Below are 17777 nucleotides of genomic sequence, written 5' to 3'. Positions count from 1 at the left end.
TATGCTACATTACGTTGCACTTATATTTCTTTTTTTTTTTTTTGAGAGAGAGAGGAAGAGCATTTTAATATATTTTTTTTTTTTTTTTAGTTTTTGGGGGATATAACATCTTTGTTTGTATGTGGTGCTGAGAATTGAACCCCGGTCGCACATATGCCAGGCAAGCACGCTACCGCTTGAGTCACATCCCCAGCCCCTGGACTCGTAATTCTGATCTCTCTTTTTTTTTTTTTTTTTTTTTGGTACCAGGAACTGCATTCAGGGGTGCTTCACCACTCAGCCCCAGCCCAGCCCTATTTTGTATTGTATTTAGAGACAGGGTCTCACTGAGGCTGCCTTTGAACTCAGGATCCTCCTGCCTCAGCCTCCTGAGCTGCTGGGGTGACAAGCGTGGGCCTCATCACCCGGCTCTTATGCTGTTTTTCAGGGATGTTTTAACACCTGCATAATCAGAGACCGAGACCTGCTGGTCTGTGGATGAACAAAGCCCTGAAGCAGTGGTCTGCTGAACAGCTCCTGGCTCTCAGCCCATCCCTCGCCTGCCCATCCAGGATATTAACCTGTTCTTACCAGTTTCTGGCTCCACCATGTTCTTTTCTGCAGATGCTTCTTGGGGCTCTTTCCCCTGTGGGGCTGTGCTGGAGAAGACGCCAACTGGAGCGCACTCGAGATACAGGGGGACATGGTGGAACTGCAGAGGCAAAGGTGCCAACACTGTGGGTCCTTGTCACGGGACACAGCTGAGAGGGACTCAGTCCCATGTGCAGATGACGCGCCCCAGGGTGCAGAAGATGGGTGCAGAGGAGCCAGGAGACGCCCAGCCCAGAACCCCAAGTGCTCTGGGTGCCTGAGGAAAACACTCGGGCCCAGGCTGAGAGGCAAAGGCCATGTCTCAGTTGCCTTGACCTGCGGTGGGTTCCAGGTGCCCTGTGCGCTTTCTCTAGTCAGAGGATGAAATGGGGACTGTGACAAGGGGAGGAACTGCTGGCACAGGGCAGCTCCAGGGGAAGTCAGCGGGTCACAAAGCCAAGAGCGTTCCTGTTGCCGTTCAGAGGCGACCTGTGTGCCAGGGGTTTCTTAAAAAAGGTTGAGACAGCCCCTGCTAATAGTCACCTCAGTAGAAGGCCCCTGGGTAGCTACAGGGCAGGGTGGGAGGGAGACTTGTCAACTTACAGCCTTTGGGACTCTTCAAATTTCATACTGCATTCAAGTCTCAAAGATTAATTATGCCCAGGGGGAAAAAAAAACAAGCAGCCGGGCACGGTGGTGCACACCTGTAATCCCAGTGGCTTGGGAGGCTGAGGCAGGAGGATAGGAAGTTTGAGGTTAGCAAGTTTGAGGCCAGCCTCTGCAACTTGGCAAAACCTTAAGCAGTAAGACCCTGCTTTTATATTTGATAGTGAGACCCTGTCTCAAAATCAAATATAAAAAAGGGCTGGGGATGTAGCTCAGTGGGTAAACACCCTTGGATTCAATCCTTGGTAAAAAAAAAGAAAAAGAAACAAATGTGCTCGGGAGGGAGAGGGAGCAGCCTGGGGGTCTGACAGTTGGCGGCCACTTAGGAGCTGTGTGTCTTCGGGTCACTGGGCCTTAGTCGAGGCTGCTGACGGGAGCGGTCAGTGAAGAAAACACTTGTCAGAGTCAAAGGGGAGGCTGCCCCCGGACATGCCTTCACCATCGTCCACTCTGGTGATGGGGACTCCTTCCTGAAGCAGCGGGGAAGGAAGGGGCGGCTGCAGTCCAGACACGGCTCCTGGACGGGCCACCAGAGACACCGCGGTCTTGCAGGCCAGGCTCTCACCAAGCCCTGATGGTGTAGTGGGCAGGGCCCCAGCTGGGAACCCCCCAGGGCTGGAGGGTCCAGGAAGGCCTGCCTGCGGGTGACTGGGGACCACGGCCTGCAATGCACCAAGGGGCCTAGCAGACAAATGACCTGTGGTGGGTTAAAGGTGGCTCCCCAAGAGATGGCCATCTAGACACCCAAGACCTATCAGTGCATTCCCTGCAAGTACCATCAAGACCCCGAGATGGTCCGGGGTTATCTGGGTGGGCTGTAATCCCAGGAGAGGGATCTGGGACCAAGAAGAAAGCCACATAAAGACGGGGCAGAGACGGGAGTGCCGCAGGGAGCTGATGGATGCCGGGAGCCCAGTAGTGGGCAAAGGCAGGACAGGTCCTCCCCAGAGCCCTTGGAAGCCCTGGCCACACCTTGCTCTTGGACACCTGCCTGCCTGCCAGCTCTGCGGCAGGTGCACTGTGTGGTCTTAGGCCACCTGGCTCACAGCCACCTGTCATGGAGCCCCAGAGGCCCCTGTGCTGCAGATACACGTGTGTGCACACACGGACGGCCCTGCACACAGCTCACCACAGGCACGGACAGCACCACAGCCAACCAGAGAGACCCAAGTCAAGGCAGGAAAGGAAGGCCGAGGACGGCCGGAGCTGGACAGGGGCCCAGGGAGCTTCCTGCAGCATCCTCAGGGAGGGCAAGAGGGTGGGCCACCACCAAGGTGGAGCCAGGCCGAGCCCGTGCTGGGCAGTGGGCACATCAGCTCCCGGGCCCTCTCCCCGCAGCAGCTCCCAGCGGCCTACCTTGGAATAGGCCAGGTGTCGGAAGGCCTTGCGGGCCTCCAGGGGCTCCAGGAACTCCACGATGGCAGTGACGCCACCCTCGGGCAGCAGCACGTGGCCCAGGTGCCCAAAACAGCTGAAGGTCTCCCACAGCTCGGCCGCCAGGGTGCCTGCTGGGAGGTTCTTGGCCAGAATCACAGTCTTGCTTCGTTCTGCTGCCGCCTGCAGAGAGGAGAGGCCACGTGAGGGACGGCAGCAGGGCTCTTCAGCTGGACACTGGCACTGACCCGGTGGCCTCTAGTCAAGGTGCGCACCTGGGGGCTCAGTAGCCAGGCACCTGGGAGGACCCAGGAGGCGCCACCCGCTGGCTCCACAGCCAACAGCCAGCTCCGCTGAGGGCGAAGGCCCAGGGCGCCCTGTGAGACCCCTGGGATCGAATCCCAGCCCCAGCTGAGTCACACAGATCCTGATAGTGACTGACCACAGCCCCGCTGGACCCCCCAGGCACCCTGCGCTGGGCAGTAATCGAGATCGGCACCTCAGCATGGAGGGCTCTTCCTGGCACTGGGGACCACCTGCGGCCACAGGCATGGGAAGCAGAAGCAGTGAGGAGCCTATGCCCCCAGGAGCAGCCCACCAACCCCAGGAGCTGGCTGTCCCTGTCCTTGGGAGGGGCGACTCTGAGGTTGAGCTCTTGGTTTGGTTTCAGTCACCACAGGACACCCCCCCACACCCCCAGCCTCCCCTGGGCCGTCCACAGCTCTGGAGCAGCAGCAGTCGACTCCTTAGAAGTGGGGACAGTGGGGCAGCGGGCACCCACCTGGCTGAAAGAGTCCAGGATGAAGCTGTTGTCGATGAGGAAGCGTCACACTTCTTGGACCAGCTGAGTCTCCCCGAGGGCCACACTTACGGCCACGCGCCCTTGGTGTCCTGTGGAGAGAGAAGAGGAGGCCGGGCCCCTCAGGCAAGGCCTAGCCAGCTGAGCAGGCCCAGTGGGGAGGGGATTCAGGGTGCTGTCACCCACCTGCACTGAGGTGGGGACCATGGTCTGGCACTACACTAGCTCTCTGCCCTCCGCAGCCATGCATCCCCACCCACCCTTGGGCTCTTCCCTTCCCGCAGTGGGCAGGTCTCTGTGAGGCTCCTCTTGCAGCCCTGGGGCTTCTGCATGCGCTGACCTTGACCCCATTACAGCCAGTCCTTGCTTCTGTCACCTCCCCACCCGCCCACTTTCCTGCCACAGCTCCCCCAAGCCCTCCTTTCTTCCCCTGCCTCCTCTAGGAGGCACTACAAGGCAGGACCTCTGTCCATGTGCTGCTGAGCCCCAGTGCTCAGAGGGCACTGGCGGGGCCTGAGCGGCTGTGGCTGTCCCTCTTACTCAGGCCAGGCTGCCCTCCCCGGCCTAGCAGCCACAAGCCACCATAGGACCAGGCACCTGAAGTGTGGCATGTTCAGATCCAGGTCGTGCTACCCACAAAATACAGTGGATTGGTGGAAAGAAGGGAGGAAACACAGTGTGGCTTTTTACGTTGCTCACGTCAAAGTGACGAGGCTCTAGACGTCAAGTTGAAGACGGTGTCTCGTTAAGACTAGTTTTGCCTGTTTCTTTGTACACTTGTGGCCACTGGGGCGCTCACAATTACACTCGGGGCCGGCCTTCTACCTCCAACGGTCAGCGCTGACCCAAGTGCCATGAGGGAGGGTAAAGGACAATGGAGAAAGCAGCTAATGGGCAGAACCAAGGGACGTCCTTTGCCAAGTGGCTGAAAAACACTCCGAGGTTTGCTTGAATCGACCCCAGCAGAGGGCGACCGTGGACAGCATTTGGAAGGAAGTCTGTGGACTCAACGCGCGCAAGACACTCGGGCTCACTCACGTGGTCGAACACTTGCTCTTGGTGGCACTGTACTTCTGCGCGATGGCATCAGCCACGGCACTGGGCCCCATGAACAGCGTGTTGCAGCTGTGGGTGCTGAGGGCAGGGGCAGGCAGAACGGGTCAGGCTGGGACCAACTGAGGCCTCTCACAGACACCAAAGTGCCATGAGCCTCGCCGGCCTTCCCCGCCCCCCGCCAGCTCTCCTGTCCTGGGCGAGCACCCAGCCTGAAGTGAGGATGCAAACCCAAGCCCTGACAAGTGTCGGCATCTGCCCTGTGCCAGGGACCCAGCCCTTGGTGACACCTCAGAACCTATGCTGACACAGTCCTTCTCTCCTGATGTGCAGTGGGGACACTGAGGCCCTGGAGGCCCCACCCTACAGAGGGAAAGGGCCCAGGCGGCTGGGGAAAGGCTGGGGGGGGGGCAGCAGAGCTTGGACAGGCACAGGGGCCTCACAGGGCGGACGAGGACCTGGAGCTGCGGGCTTTGTCCTCAGATGCCTTCTTCTTCCTGTAGGATGAGCTGGGGACATCTGCATCCTCCCTGGCTTCCTTCCTGATGGTGGACGGCAGCACGTGCAGCATCCTGCCCTGAGGGGACAGAGCAGGAGGTGAGTGGAGCCCCGCCCTCCATCTTGTCCCCTTGTCATAAGCCAGCTGGACTCAGCACTGAGTCCTGATGGGAGACTGGGACGGCAGACAGAAAGCCATGTTGTCACTTTCCGTCCAGCTGAGGCTAGGAGCACCCGACACAGCCACGCCAAGGGGACTGTACCCCTCTGTGAGCACCCCACAGCCTCCGACTCCCCCAGCGGACCCTGCACAAGGACACTGGGAGCTGCACACGGCAGGGGCCAGTCTTCCCAGTGCCCGCGTGACCAATATGCCACGAGCAGATGGATGGAGGAGCACTGGAGGTGGCCTGGCCTGGGCCTGGGCACACTGCACAGGGACACTGGGAGAGCAGCAGCTCCCTGATTCCTCAGGGCCACCCACACATCCCAGCAAGCTCCACTCTCACAGCGTCATCTCTTCAAGTAGTTCACTGGAGGCGACCACATGGCAGGCCACCGTGGGTCCTGGGACCCGGTACGTGGATGCTTGCCTGCTCATACAGCCACCCGGCGTGGCCTTCTCCATCGCCAGGCTCAGTGACCTGGTGCCCACATGCCACCTCATCTGGAACACCTGTCCATCCATGGCCGCGTAGGCCTTCACCTCGTGCTCAGGGAACATGAAGGTGACAAAGGCAAAGACCACAGGCCTGCAAGTTCCTAGTCCAAGAAGTAACGACCGAGGGAAGAACAAAGGGCCCTGGCTGTGGCCTCATCTCTGAAGCTCGTTTGGATGGAAGACGAGGAAGGACAGCCTTCCCAGGCAGAGGAGCACTGCGGGCACTGGGGGCTGTGCGGCCGCTGGATCCCAACACCAAGCAGCCAAGGAAGCCCAGGAAAACGCCTCCACCTCTCCAGCTCGGTGTTTGGAGAGAGAGTGAGAATCCCAGGTCTGCAGGCATCGTGTCTGTGCCTGTAATCCCAGCGGCTTGGGAGGCTGAGGCAGGAGGATCAAGCATCGTTGACCTACCAAGACCCCGACTCAAAATAAAAAATGAAAAGGACTGGGATGCAGTTCAGTGGTACAATCCCCCTTGTTCCAATCCCCAGAACCATTAAGAAAAAAAGAAAAAAGAGAAAATCCAAGTTCAAGTTCAGAGAGCAAAAGATGTCCTACATCTGCAGCAGGGAGGGACAGCAAGCCCTGTTCTAAGATGAGGAGACCCCAGCTGGGGCCACTGTCCAAGGCCAAGAGCTAGAGGGAGGTGGAGGGGGCTGCCCAGGGCCGGGGGCTACCCAGGAGCAGGTCCTACCGTAGGTGGAGAAGAGCTTCTCCAGGTCCTCCTTGGTGCTTGTGTAGGGCAGGTTACGCACAAAGAGTCTTCCAGAGCCGGCCAGGTCCTCCTCCTCCTCATTCTCCCAGAGTATCCGGCCTTGCCAGGACTGTGCGCTCTTCTGAAGGGGCCCCTTGGCCATAGGGACTTGCTTCTCGCTGAATACCTTGATGTAGCGTCCACCTGCACGAGCGGAGGGGTCAGGGCTCCGGGGAGGCCCAGACCTTGCCAGAGGCCTGGCTGGTGACCCAGGCCTCTCACTGCTGCCCACCAGATGCTCCGGACGAGGAGGGCCACGACCAGCACCATGCTCCTGGGCCCTATTATGGCCTGCCATGTGGCCTGAGCCCTCGGGAGCCACAGGGACATATCCTCTGGGCTCTGGCCCACTCTCAGGCACTGCTGGCGGCTCTGTCTTGGGAAAGGCTGCTGTGACAGCCACCCTGGACAATCACCTGCCCGCGCGCCTCCCAAGGGCTCAGGGATCGCCTGCCTCCACCTACACCACAGCACAGTCAATACCTTCCACCTGACTCACTGGCAGGACTCCTGGGGACCCCTGTCTTCCCCACACACTTGCCCCGGGAGGCATCCATGCCACAGATGGGTTGAGGACCACGTCCCAGCTCAGGAACAGTGCACCTGCCGCACCTCCACCAACCCTGCACCCTAGGCAGGCCTGCTGCTCACCCCAAGCTTCACGTGCCCCTGCGGCCTGGCGGCCACCCTCGAGAAGACCTTCCTCCTCCTCCCGGCCCTTGCCTCATACCCTGCCTGCCCGACGGTGTCCCAGGGCCATGTGCCCATGACCTCCTTCAGCACTGCCTGCCTCTCTGCAGCCTGTTTACTGCTGGACCCTCAGTGCTCAGAGCGTGTAGCAGGAGGGGACGCTCAGCACATGCACCTAAGCCAGGACCCACGCGGGAGCCAGGGAGCCTGGGATGCAGCGCTGCGCCTCCTTACCCATGTACTCCTGGTTGCACTTCAGGGCTCTCTTCACCTCCTCTTCGCTGCTGAAATCCAGGAAGATGTACCCTGAGAGGGGACCACGACAAGGTAACTGCCAGCCCTGCCAACGCTTGGAGTCAGAGGACGTGGGCACCTGGCTAGGTGCAGAAAGCGGGAGCCGCCATGGCATAGGCTGACACCCAACCTGGCCACCCTTTGGGGGAGCACTCAGCACCTACCTGGCATTGCGGGTGAAGGCGCAAAAACCAGGCCCCTTGTGCCTCCCTCCCAGCCTCACCCCTTCCCTGACCATGTTCTGCAGAGAAGAAATGCTCATGATGGCCGCTGTAACCCAGCCCAGCACTGGAGGGTCACCTCCACATCACCCTGCAGGTGGCTGTGGGTGACTACACAGCAACAAGCAGGTGCAGAGGCCTCCACAGCCTCAACCTCACTGGGCCTTGACCTGTGAAGCCGCCGAGAAGCATCCCGTCTACACCACCACAGTCTCCCCCAGCATCCTCCCCAGCCCACACAAGCAATAGCCTCTACTACCTCCAGCTGCCAGCGGCCCTCCCTGCACTGGTCAGCGGGGCTTTCTAAACCCGAGGCTGTCCTAAGCCCCAAACCTCCACTGTGCCCAGGTTTCCCTACTTACTACAGTCCCAGGGCCCAGCCCAGCTTCCACCCCCACACTTCCACCTGGGTCATTTGCTGCCTTCAACAGCGTCATGCTCAGGTGCTGGCTCTCTCCATCTCCAGGGCCTCCAAGATGCTGTCCCTGAGCCCCAGCAAGGCAGGTACCTTCCTCCTGGCTCCCTGCCTGGTCTCTGAGGCGCCATGAACCTGTGGCCCCACCACCAGCACCAACACCAACAGCTGCACTCTGAGCATTCCCAGTGCTCACACAGTCCGGGGCTGACCCTGACCCCTCCCAACTGCACGACAGGTCTGACCCCTTATGCAGAGGAGGAAAGGAGGCTGAGTTCCTGTCCCAGGTCACAGGGCTCCTAAGTGGCTGGCTAGGCTGTGAACCTGGGCAGGGGCTCTGTCCCCCGCCCCTCACACTGCCCTCTGCTGGGCTCCAGGAGTAAAGGCTGCCCGAACGATCAGTCTGGTGAGCTGGGCGGGAGAGCTGGGGAGGGATGAGACCCAACATACCAAGGGCACTGGACCACCCCACAGGAGCACCTTTCTCCTTGGGTGCCAGCTCGGCCAGACCTGACCACTCTGCCCAGGTGGCCTCTTCCTGCCAAGGCACTCCCAACCCCAGGGTCCAGACACCCAGTGGCCACAGAGCCTTAGTATGGTTCTCTGAGATGTGGCTATTCTGCCACTGGTCTCCTATGGCTTTCTGGCCTAGCTGGCCACTAGGCTGGGCAGGTGCCCACCTCTCCCAGATCCACCTTCCTTCCAGCCATGCTCACTGCCTCGAGACAGCCAGGTGGGGAGGCTCACAGCCCGGAGCGGACACCTGGGGAGATGTGGTCTCGGGCAACACCACGCATGTGCAGAGAGGTAGAGCACTGCCCGCTGGCAGAGCCGCCCATGGACTTAGCCCAGCAAACCCAGACCTGTGGGCATCTACATGAACAGAACAGGGGAACCTACTATAACAGTGGAGGAGAAAATTCTGACACTATATGCCAGGCAGCCAGAGGCAAGGATGACACAGATCCGCATCCTGAACAGTTAGCCACATCCACAGAACTGAGGACCCCAAGGAGGAGAAGGGACAAGGCTGCTTTGGGACCTCCACAACCATGTGGCTAGCCCTCCCCCGCACATCCACCCAGCTCCCAGGCCTTACCTGTCTTGTTCCCCTGCACATTTCTCACTTTTCGAATGGCCACTGGTTTCAGGGGCGCCAGGAATTCCAGGACATTTTTCTGCAAGGACAAATTTTGCCCCTTATTAGTCCCCCAAGAAACCATGCAACCCAATAAAGAGATAAGGAGCAAAGTGTTGGACCAGAAAAGATAACCAAGTGATCACAGTTTTTCTCCTTCCTTTAAGTCACACTCATCTCTCCTCCACCATAAAGAAAAACTGGGAAATAAAAACTGAAGAAGAAACGAATAATGTAATAAAAAATAGTAACATAAGCAGCAGAGTGTTAAGGCATTACATCTGGTCTTTTGTTCCTAAGGAGTTGTTTTTTTGTTTTTTGTTTTTTTTAAATACTTGGGGTTAAAGCTGGCTTTTCTTACTTCTCTTTAAAGCACGGATATTTGTCTACGTTAATCACAGTGACAAACCTCAAACTGTAGGGAGGCCCCTGACCTTCTTAACTACTCCCTTCTCTGAACATGTGTGATATTTAAACACATTTTTAAAAATATGTGAACATTCAGGGTGTGAAACTCTAACAAATACTAAAAAGTAAAAATCAGGAAACCAAACTGGTTCCTAATTCCGAGGCCAGCTCACTCTTCCTGGCTCTTCTGCAAATCAAAAGCCACAGATCCATTTCCCATCTGGGCACTGGGGGAAGCCCTTGAGGCCCCACCCGGACGTAGCTTGTCCTACAAGGTGACAGAAGGACAGAAGGACACATCTGGGTGCTCCAGGTCAGTGGAAGAAGCCCAGCCAAGTTCTGAGCTTTCACATTACTGCATCCAAGTTTGCAATTACCAGATTCTTTCCAAACCGTCCCCTGCCCAGAGGAAAGCCAGCATGGTGGGTCACACACAGCTAGGTTCCTCTGGGGATGAAGCCATGTCCTGCTCCACACCTGGCCTTTTCTACTGGCCATGGCACCTTGGGGGTCTTCCCTGTCATCATGTTCTTTTCTGTGATATGTCATCTTATACCATTTTCATGTGTCCCTGTGAATTAACCCAGGTTTAAATTGGCACTGGTGACATTTTGGGCTAGTGACTCTTTGTTGTGGGGCTGTCCTGTGTCTGGCAGGGCTTACACAGCGCACCTGGACTCTGTTCACTAGAGGCCAGCAGCCCTCCACAGATGTCACCATCAAGAGCACCTCTGACCACAGCCAGATGTTGTGCAGGGATAGACCATTCCCCTCCAAGAACCACGGACACACCACTTCTCCAGAAATGGAGCTTCAGGGTTGATGTGGGGTTTTGTTCTTATCAATGACTGCAAATCAACATGTTGAGTTATAAATAATAACAGGAAGGCTGCAAGAACGTTCCCGCATTCAGGTTCTGGTGTGCCGGGATTCACCTGGGGCAAAGCCCTGGCCAGGCACCAGCTCCGCAAAGGCCTGGATGTCCGTAATGTTGCCGGGAGCTCCACGCGGCCCTCTAAAAGGCAAGAAAATGTTTATTGCCAAACATGAACGATGCGTACCATTTTGGCAAGTGAAAAATGTGAACTCCAGTTTTGATTTTGCTTTTTGATAATCATGACAGAATCCAAACATGTGCACTGGCCACCCGAGTTCTTGTTCTTGAAAACCTTCTGTTCTTTGTGTTATTTTTCTGTTGGGTCGTAAATCCTTCATAAAAATCTCTGTAAACTAGAGACACTAGACTCCTGCCTCTGTTAGGCATGAACCACTGTGACTTCACGACAGCTGCTGGCTTCCAGAGCTCTGGGCTGGTAGGTAGGTAATCAACCCATTTTTTTTTCTTTTTTCCCATGAAACTTTACAAATTGCTTAGAAAGATACTTTTTCAGCTCAAATCCTTGATGTATCGGAACCTGATTTTATCAGGAGGAGTAGAGCAGGGGTTCATCTTTTCTTCAAAAACAGTTAACTAGCTGGGCACAGTGGGCAGGCCAGTAATCCCAGTGGCTCTGGAGGATGAGGTAGGAGGATCACAAGTTCAAAGCCAGCCTCAGCAACTTAGTGAGACCCTGTCTCAAAACATAAAAAGGGATGAGGATGTGGCTCAGTAGTTACATGCCTTGGGGTTCAATACTGGTACCCCCCCAAAAAAAACTGACCCCTAATTACAAGGAATTTCTTCAGTATTTCTAGCAGCATAAATTGTAAGTAGCTCCCACATCCACTTTAGGAGATCAGGAAAGTGTATCAAGGCGTCTCCTGAGGAAGGAAGACTACAGAACAAGGCAGTGGTGGGCAGCAAGCACAGTCCTGCTGCAGGGACGCTGCTAACCAAAATGGGAATGAGAAACCAGACCAGTGTCAGTGTACAGGAAAAAGCATCTAAGAAGGCATGTCCCCAAAGTACCAGTGGTTGCCACTGGGTGGGACACAGGAATGCTGACCAGGGTTGCCCACTGTGCCAAGGACAGTTGGCACCTCCAGCTCTAGTCCTTAGACCTGCAGCAACCTTACCTGCACCCTGGCACCCCACCTGGCTACACCCCAGCTCGCAGCTCAGTGTGGACGATAACCCACGTGGTCATCCCAGTTGTAGGTGACTTTCAGGTTCTAGTCACGTAGCTGTGTCCTTTAGAATCTCCTGTAGTGAGCTTCTCTGATCATCACAGGAGGGAAATGAAGCAAGGTCCTCTGCTGGCGCAGACCTAGAGCCATGTAGCTGCAGCGCGTGGTCCGTCTGGCCTGCGGCCTGTTTCTGGAAATAGTGTTGAGCAGGGCTGCAGCAATACCTACGCCCTCACCTGTGTCCGAGACAGCTGCCCTACGGGAGCAGGGTGAGGGCTCTCAATAGAGACCACACTGACCACTCGGCCTTCCCCAGGCCCCAAGCCGTTTTTTTTAGTTGTAGGCAGCCATCTCCTTTCCTTCCCTGAAGTCATCTCTCAGCCTCTGGGCCTCATATTCCTTCTTACTCTGGACACTAAGATAGTAATGGCCTCAGGCAACAGAAGCTCCCCTCCCACCCCCCTCTGCTCCCCCAGGTGATCTTCCTGTCCTCAGAGCACCTACCTCTGTGACACTGAACAGGGGCTCCTCGTTGCTTCATGGTGTGGGCCGTGGTGGGTTCCTTCTGGTTTGCTAGTTTCTCTGTCTGAACAAAAAGAAACGACCACAGTGGATTCCCTGGGGTAGCGGTGGCAGGGGACAGACTGGGACATGGCAGCTCTAGGAGTGGAGGCTATGGGGTAGCACGAGAGTGCCGCATCTGTGCCCGCCACGGGCTCAGGGTCCAGGCACAGGTGGAGGTGGCGGCTGCGGGTCTCCATTTGCCTCTGAGGGCTGCAGCCAGGGCTCAGGGCACCCAGGCCATCAAAAGCCAGGGGAGATGGAAGGAGACCCGGGGCAGAGACCTTGCTACCACTGAGTCTGCTTGCCTGGTGACACACAGGCACTACGAGGAGGTCCCTTCCAGATGAGGATCAGAGAGGCCTGTGGAGCTGCAGCACCCTCTGGACCCAGCAGTCACACAGGGTCAGAGCTGAGACTGAACTCCTCGCCCTCTGACCTTCCTGGACAGGGACAGGGTGGGCATTAGAAAGGAGGGTGGAGAAGAGCAAGGGGAAGAGGAGATGGCAGATAGAGCCCCTTCCTCTTGTTAGAGCTTCCACCGAAGGAACTGGGAGGCACGCACGTCCAATGCCCTGTGTCTGGAGGACAGGACTCCAGGTGGAAGTCGCGTCCACCTTTACAATCTCAACTTCACAGCCTGACAGACCCGCACCTGGGGCCTGACCTGTCACTTCCCTTCTCTGGGCCTCAGTTTTCTTACCTATAAAATGGAGGCAGGAGAACGCCTGCTGAGTGACTGTGATGGCATCCAGTGACACCAGGCATGTCTATCAACGAGGAGCCCACCCACACCTGCCCACCTTGTGACTGAACACCAAGTAACCCAGCCGTCAACACCTCACTCGTGCCCAGAGTCCCGGCAGGCCACCCCTCTCGTGTAGCAGGCAATGAGCCCAGAGGATCAGGGAGTGCGTGACGGGTTGCTGGGCTCTCCTCCGCGTCACACCCCCAGCTGTGGGCCCACAACCCCAGACAGGCACACAACCCCCGCTGTCCCTCCTGCAGGCACATACCTGGGCTCCGGGCTCCTGTGGCTTCCCCGTTCCAGGCAGGGCCCCTGGGCTCCTTTGCTTCGGCTGGTCAGGGGTGGCAGGGGACTCCTCTTCCTCGCTGCCTCTGTCACAGTTTACAGCTTTGTCCTCGATTTCCTCCTCCTCTGAGGAAGAGGACTCGGCTGCCACCACCTTGGACTTCAGGTACTCCATGTCCGACAGCCCCCGCTGGGCAGCCGCCTTAGCTTCCAGGCCTTGCTCTGCTGAGAGGGCAGGGGGCGGGGAGGAGGTCATGTTCCTGAGCAGCCAGAGACTCAGGCAGCACAGGGCTGGAAACCTGGGGGGTAGCCTGTGGACCACACTCACCACAATCAGGGCCCTGGTGCCCAGGGGCCCAATAAACCCTCTGATGGGCACCGTGAGAGGGCGAAGCTCCCGTGCCACACACACAGCTCCAAGGCTCCCTGCCGCCTGCCACGCTCTCCCCTGGACGGCCCCTCCAGGTCATCAGTCACCTTCCCAATTGTGTCATGTACACTAAGGGGCTTCACGTGCCACAGAAAGCACTTACACAGTAGAACCATTTCTACAGTGAACCCTTCAGGGTACCCACCCATCATCTCACAGGGCCACCCACATAACCCCAGTGGGAGCCACGCTCGATCATCTACTTAGGCAGCAAACACCCCAAACATTAGGACCTCACCCCAGCCCAGCTCCAGTGCTGGGCCCCTGGCTAACTCACCTGCTATCTGCTACCCTTCGGGAAGCACAGAGGTGTGAATAGCTTACAGGAGACACCTGGTGATACGATAGCTGTTGAGGGGTGCTACAGAGACAGCCAGAAGGGAGAAGTGTGTCTGCGCAGCTGTCACGACTGTCCTTGTAGCCTCACACCCCCACCCATGAGTTCTGGACGCTGAGGATGGAGCCCCACCCGCTCTGCTCCAGGCCTGTGTGAGCTCCTTGGGCCCCACCCTCCCTGCCCCAGTGCCCAGAGCCACTCTGCCCTGCAGCCGTGTGCTCTCCTGTCCTGAACCCCTGTGATGCTGTGCCCTGGTCTGCGACCCCCTCTGCCCCCAGCTATGTGTCTCACCATGTCCCACAAGTCCTCCAGGTCGCAGCTTAGCACAGAAACCCTGCCAGGTGCACAGGTGACGCTACGTTCACATCCTCTGCCCTCAGCCAGCCTGACCGACCCCCAACCAGAGCTGCCACCCCATACTGCAGCCGGTCACTAGCCACCAGCTGCCCCAGCATGCTGAAGCTGAGAGGACAAAGGCTCACCCACCCTGCAAGGCCTTCCCTGGCAGCTCCCTCCCAAGCTCTCCTGCTTCCTCTCCTTAGCGACTGTGACCCCATGACGTGTCCCTGGGTGCTCATCTGTTTACTCCTCTCCTCTCACCACAATGACAGCTGACAGCACCACGGGGCAGGATTCCTGTCTATGGCTCAGCACTACATCCCCAGAGCCCAGCATGCAGCATGCAATAGGCGAACACTGCTGACTGACAAGCAAGTGACTAGGAGCAGCCATGGCAGACCTTCCTGCAGGTGACCTCATCCCCCCACTAGAAAGCATGTCTGGACAGCCCCAGGCCTGGTGTCTGAGGGAGAGGCAGCCAGTGCCTGCCAGTAGGTGTTGGTGGGCCACAGGGCTGCAGCTGAGGGACACAGGTGCACAGGCACAATGCCCAAGCCTCACCTACCAGCTCCTCCTCAGCAGCCTCCTCCTCACTCTCCTGCCCAGAATCAGAGTCAAAGTTCAGATAGTCACTGGTCGGCTTGCTCTTCCTTCTGGGGGCTGTGTCCAGGGCACCATTTGCCCAAGTGGCCACCTGTGTCCACTTCTGGTGAACTGAAAGGAACTTCTGGAACTCGGTGTCTTCCTTCAGCTGGAGGCACCGGAGGCAGGCAGCAGGGACACAGGAGAAGAGGCAGAGGGGACTCAGTGGGGCTTAGTCCTCTAAACTCCCAGCAGGGCGAGCATCCTCCCCATCTCTGGTGGACCCCGAGTCCACAGGGACATGGCAGGACACTCGAGGTGTGGGCTCTGCTTTCTGGACCAGCCTGCACCTCTCCGACTGGCTGCCCCCGCCCTCTCGGTCAACAGGACAGACTCACCTGCTCCAGTTTTCTTCTTGTCATCCTAAAAACAGAGGCAGAGGATGAGGGCCACATGGGAGGGGGAGGGCAGATGGAACTACAGACGCCTCCACAGCCACCACCTGCTCACATAGGCGGGTGCTGGCGCGGTCACCTGCATACCTTCTTAATTTCCAGGAGGCAGAGCCTTGTGAGGGCTGCTTGGGCTGCCTTGGTCTCTGGGAATGTTTGCTCCAGGCTGGGGGCTTTGTTGGGTCCCCTAAGGACTTGCAGAATTCCACCTGAATGAGAAAGGGCGATTGTCACACCTGCTGTGACAGCCACAGTCCTGAGGGTCCCACCCTTCAGCATCTGGGAACCTGGGCTTTACAGACAGGCAGCTGCCACTAGCAGAGCGGAAGCAGAGGACTACCACCCCGCCTTGGCTTTGTCCTCTGCGAAGGCACCACACTAGCTACCGTCTACTGGGGAGTTTCATGCAGCATCCGAGTGCCCCGCGAGGACCGTGGACACGCTGAGCCTCCGGACAGCGGGCAGTGAAGCCACAGCTCTCCCCAATTCAAGACCAGAAAACTGGAGCACAGAGATGTGAAACAACTTGCCCCAGGTGACCGAGGCTCTCAGGGACAGAGACTGGGGACTCAGGACCATCCATGCCAAATGGTGGCTCTGAGTACAGAATGAGATGATGTAGGCCAGTGATCAGCAAGGGCGGGTGCAGGGGACACCCGTGCTCCTGGGATCACCAGTGACCATGAGGCAAGCTCTGCTGGTCTGGGAGAACCTCCAAGGTAACAGGAGACGGGGTGGCTGTGGGGCCAGGAGTGTGCTGAGGATGAAGCCTGAGCCAGACCTCTCCAGACCAAAGCCTCCAACGCACTCTCAGAGGTGACCCTGGTGAGGCCAGTCCTGCTGGGAGCCAGGAGTGACGACTCCCAGACAGGTAAGGACGCCCTGGTCACCAACTACCCTTCCCAAAGAAAGAGCCTGCCATTTGGTCACATCCTGGCTGCGTGGACTTCCACAGCAGTCCCTTAAGTCTATGGTGAAGGTCAAAAGGTTGTGACTCCAACTCCTGTCACCAAAGATGAACCACCAGCGCCTGGTGACCCCGCAGGCCACCACGCCCACACCACACAGAGCGAGAGGTGAGGCCGTGTGTCGCCTCGGCTCTATGCTGCTTCATCTTGGCTTTTCCCTTCTCAGCAAAAGGCTAGGGACATTTTATCATGTCAATGAACACCTGTGGGTGACCCTTGTGGGACCTCCTCCTCTAGGAAACTTTCCTGACCCTTCCCTGGCCAGGGTGGGTCCTGCTCAGTTCTCTCAGGGTCCCTGACCCACTGAGCGCCTGAACTCAGCACCTGCGTCTGCCAGCGCTCCTGAGGACAGGGACTAATGGCTCCTGAGCGCCTGCTGTCAGGCAGTGGAGGACACACACCTGTGGCTCAAGTGCCCTCCTGGCTGGCAGCACAGGTGCCACCGAGGCTCCAGAAGGCCTGTTCTTCTGTGTGACTCCCTCACTGAGCCAAGGCCCAGGGCGGGCCCAGCAGCAGTCTGACTGGCTCCGGGAGAGTCTTACACACAGAAGAGCGGGAACCGCTGAGGAAGGACAAAGGCCTCAGGTCCTAAAAAGTTCACCCTTGGGACCCAAGGTGGAGCAGTGGGTGACACTCTGGACAGGCAGGCAGGGGTGTTGAGAGCCACAGCCAAAGGGGCCCCAGCAAAATTTCAGCTGCCAGCTGATGATTGGCTCACAGGGGCCCCAGAAACATCTAGCTGATTGGCTCCGCTGCGGTGATGCTCATTGGGCTGTTTCCCTGCCCTTTCAGACTACGGAGCTGCTCATTGGGGGACTTTTTTTGGCTCCGCCCACGCGACTCAGCCAATCGGCCTCAAGAGCAGGAGGAGGGTGGGAGGTTGAGAGGCTTGTGGGAAGCCAGTGGTGGCAGTTGGGCTCTGAGGGTTTTTCCTGAGGAGCTGTGTGGTGTGGTGTGGTGTGTGTGTTCTAAAAATAAAGTTAGTTTCTTTTGACAAGTGGCTCCTGAATTGTGCCCAGTCAGACTGCGGGGGGCTCACTCACTGTGATCTGGGACTTGTCAATAAAGCTCTTGTTGAAGTGGTTCAGCGCAGCCTGGGCCTCCTTCTAGGACTTGAAGCTGATGAAGCCAAACTTGCGGAACTTGCCGTCTTTGGTGAACTTGAGGCTGCAGTGGGTCAGCGCGCTGAAGGCGGTGAAGAGCTGCCTGAACCCCTCCTCCTTCATCTGGAACAGAAGGTGGGAGAAGTTGGCGAGTCCTTCAGCAAAGGGACAAATGGCTAGAAACCCGGGGCTCCAGGACTCTAGGGGCGACCAGAGACAAGGAGGTGGCAGTGTGCTGTGCCCGTCAGGTCAGGTCCCTGAAAGAATGAACAAGGCTCGTTGTCAAAGAAAATGCCTGTTTATTCAGGAACAGCTCTGTATATTTATAAAACCAGGGGTGGTTTGACAGTTATGACAGTTTAAC

The 17777-nt window shown here is 57.6% G+C and overlaps 1 protein-coding gene across 1 annotated transcript; it reads right to left on the bottom strand.

The window, feature by feature from the left end:
* Positions 1-474: 474 nt before the first annotated feature.
* Positions 475-17675, bottom strand: LOC110597274 (putative RNA-binding protein 19). The gene is given in 16 exon segments (XM_078027113.1): positions 475-691; positions 2593-2793; positions 3392-3501; positions 3614-3625; positions 4458-4543; positions 4921-5034; positions 5623-5773; positions 6316-6519; positions 7300-7371; positions 9095-9194; positions 11845-11864; positions 12113-12194; positions 13186-13427; positions 14870-15059; positions 15393-15551; positions 17354-17675. Coding segments are annotated over 16 exon segments (2094 nt in total). The 5' UTR covers positions 17537-17675; the 3' UTR covers positions 475-523.
* Between the last annotated feature and the right edge of the window lie 102 nt (positions 17676-17777).

The sequence above is a fragment of the Ictidomys tridecemlineatus genome, chromosome 2 (assembly GCF_052094955.1).
Source record: "Ictidomys tridecemlineatus isolate mIctTri1 chromosome 2, mIctTri1.hap1, whole genome shotgun sequence".
NCBI classification, from domain to species: Eukaryota; Metazoa; Chordata; class Mammalia; order Rodentia; family Sciuridae; genus Ictidomys; species Ictidomys tridecemlineatus.
Note: the sequence above shows the minus strand (reverse complement) of the source record. Positions and strands in the feature narration are given on the sequence as shown.